This window comes from Gracilinanus agilis, chromosome 2, assembly GCF_016433145.1.
Source record: "Gracilinanus agilis isolate LMUSP501 chromosome 2, AgileGrace, whole genome shotgun sequence".
Classification (NCBI taxonomy): domain Eukaryota; kingdom Metazoa; phylum Chordata; class Mammalia; order Didelphimorphia; family Didelphidae; genus Gracilinanus; species Gracilinanus agilis.
In genome coordinates this window covers 38,559,600-38,562,249 of record NC_058131.1, presented here as the reverse complement: position 1 = coordinate 38,562,249, position 2,650 = coordinate 38,559,600, and the positions used below count along the sequence as shown (strand labels likewise).

General features: G+C 46.7%; 1 protein-coding gene across 1 annotated transcript in view; it reads left to right on the top strand.

Moving 5' to 3' along the window:
* Nucleotides 1-2,188, top strand: part of IL1F10 (interleukin 1 family member 10) — a 6,942-nt gene extending 4,754 nt beyond the window's left edge. The window contains exons 3-4 of the mRNA XM_044660440.1: nucleotides 1,015-1,142; nucleotides 1,976-2,188. Of these exons, the coding sequence (XP_044516375.1) occupies nucleotides 1,015-1,142; nucleotides 1,976-2,188 (341 nt within the window). The remainder of the gene's footprint in view (nucleotides 1-1,014; nucleotides 1,143-1,975) is intronic.
* The last annotated feature ends 462 nt before the right edge of the window (nucleotides 2,189-2,650 follow it).

Sequence of the window (2,650 nt, the reverse complement as noted above, 5' to 3'; positions counted from 1 at the left end):
TGTGTGTGTGTGTGTGTGTGTGTGTGTGTGTGAGAGAGAGAGAGAGAGAGAGAGAGAGAGAGAGAGAGAGAGAGAGAGAGAGAGAACACTTGGGTTCAAATCTGGTCTTAGACATTTCCTAGCTGTGTGACCCTGGGCAAGTCTCTTACCTCCCACTGCCTGGCCTTTATTGCTCATCTGCCTTGGAATCAATGCACAGTATTGATTCTAAGATGGAAGGTAAGGGTTTAAAAAAGAAAGTATCCCCAAACAATCCAGAATAAAATAAAACAATGACAGAACTCAGCTGAAAATTCAAGTTGACTATTTTTAATTCACTCAATAGAATAATTACTTTGAATACCAGAGAATGTTAGTGAATTATTTTCCCAAAACATTCAGTCCAGGGAAGGGTGGAGATAGAGAATGCCCTTAAATTGGTTCAGCTTCCTCTGGTTCCTCCCCCAATCCGCCTTCCTGAGTTTAGGATCTCTTCCTAAACTCTGACCCAGTTTTCCTCTCAGAACCTGGTTAGACCTTTGATAAGAATGAAGTAAGAAGATTTTCCTGGATAAGGCCATTTTGGAATTGATAGCTAAAGGCAGACTGATAAGGGTTTCTCATTCCAGTTGGAACAAGGATTTCACACAAGGATTCTCCTAATACTCTTTTGTAAGATAGAGCCTGAAGAGGGAATGGGCTGTGGGAAGCTCAGAAAACCTCCACAACGAGCTTTGCAGGACACCAGCTCGGACACATTCCCCCCAAAATAACCGATCCTGGGAGGTCCCACCTGACCTGCCAGGTTTGGCTGGACAGGGACATCTATGTCCCAGCCCTTAACACAATACTGGGCAAAGGACACTCCATTCTGCCTTTAGTGGCCCAAGAAAGCAATGTTGCTCCTTGCCAAGCCTGGTCTTGGGAAGTATACCTTGTCTGAGGAAGGGCCAAGGCTGCCCAGATTCTTGCCTTTTTCTCAATGATCTTTTCGGCTCCCTTCGATCTCCAAGCTTCCTTTCTCTTTTCTCTTAGAGAAGGTCTGCGTGCTTCCCAACAGATCCCTTGATCGCAACAAGTTCCCCATCATTATGGGCATTCAGGATGGATCTCGATGCTTAGCGTGTGTAGAAGCAGGAGAAGGTCCTTTGCTACAATTAGAGGTGAGTATGTTCCAGGTCCCCTGCCAGGGGTCCCCTGAGATCCAATCACCTGGGTCTGATAAGAACTCCTGCCTCCCAGGCTCAGGCTCTTTCTTTGATGTTATGGTACCTCCTTTAGTATGTGGAAAAAAGGAGAGGGTGACAAGCTTTGGGGTAGAGGTTCCCTATTCCTATTCTTCCCATCTCCTACGCTCCAGTGGGGAGAGAAATGACAGGGGCCCCATTCTCTCCTGCCTCCCTCTTTATCCACGTAATAGCAACACCTTCTTTCTTTAAAAGATAACCCTCCCAAGACAGCTAGGTGACTCAGTGGATAGATACCCAGGTCAGGAAGTGGGAGCTCCTGGGTTCAAATGTGGCCTTAGACATCTCCTAGCTGTGTGACCCTGGGCAAGTCACTTAACCCCAACTGCCTAATCTTTACCATTCTTCTGCCTTGGCACCAATACTTAATATCAATTTTTTCAAACCCTTACCTTCTGTCTTAGAATCAATACTATGTGTGGGTTTTAAGACAGAAGAGGGCTAGGCAATGGGAGTTAAGTGACTTGACTAGGATCGCACAGCTAGGAAGTGCCTAAGACCATATTTGAACCCCAGATCTCCCATCTCTAGGCCTGGCTCTCTATCCATTGAGCCTCAGTATCAATTCTAAGACAAAATATAAGAAATTTAAAAAAGAGAGAGAGATAACCATTCCCAAGAGCCCCTTCTTGCTTTCTTATCTGAGTGCAAATTCATCTACTCCCCAACCCAAAGAGACTTCCAGGGCTAATACTCTTCACTCTATCCCCATAACCTCCCTTTGATAAAATATCCCTTTCCCCCCACAGGATGTGAACATCGAGGAGTTGTATAAGGGTGGGGAGGAGGCCACCCGCTTCACCTTCTTCAGGAGCAGCTCAGGCTCTACCTTCCGGCTAGAGTCAGCCGCCTGGCCAGGTTGGTTCCTTGAGGCTCCAACAGAGCCCCAAGAACCAGTCAGACTCATCAAGGAGAGTGAGCCATCCCCCAGAACACAGTTCTATTTTGAACAGAGTCGGTAGGAGCAGGGAAGCCAATGCTCTGAATTCCCAGCCCCAGCGCCCGGCTTATAGAACCTGCTCATTATCTCTGGGCAAAGCTCCTCTCCCGAGCCTTAGTGTAGGAACCTTTGTAGAATGGGAATGAGTGAATCTCCTTTAGGGGCTATGACAGGTAGGGAAAGTGGGCATCCTTGGACAGATGAACCCAACATCTCCCCTGCATTTGGTCCCAGATTTCTCAGAGTAAGTGTCCATTGAGTCTCAATTTTTCTGATATTTTAAGGCCTTCCAGTTCCAGAACAAGTAGCCCTAGAACTCTGCTCTGCTCATCCAGGCCCACTCAAGAGTCTCATGTTCTGTCCATATCAAACTCTTCTGCCAAGCAATCAATATACTCATGACCAAGGACTTTTTGAGTGCCTGCTTGTTTGTGAGGGAAGACAATCTCTGCTATGGATGGGTTGGATTGAAGGTGATGGTGAA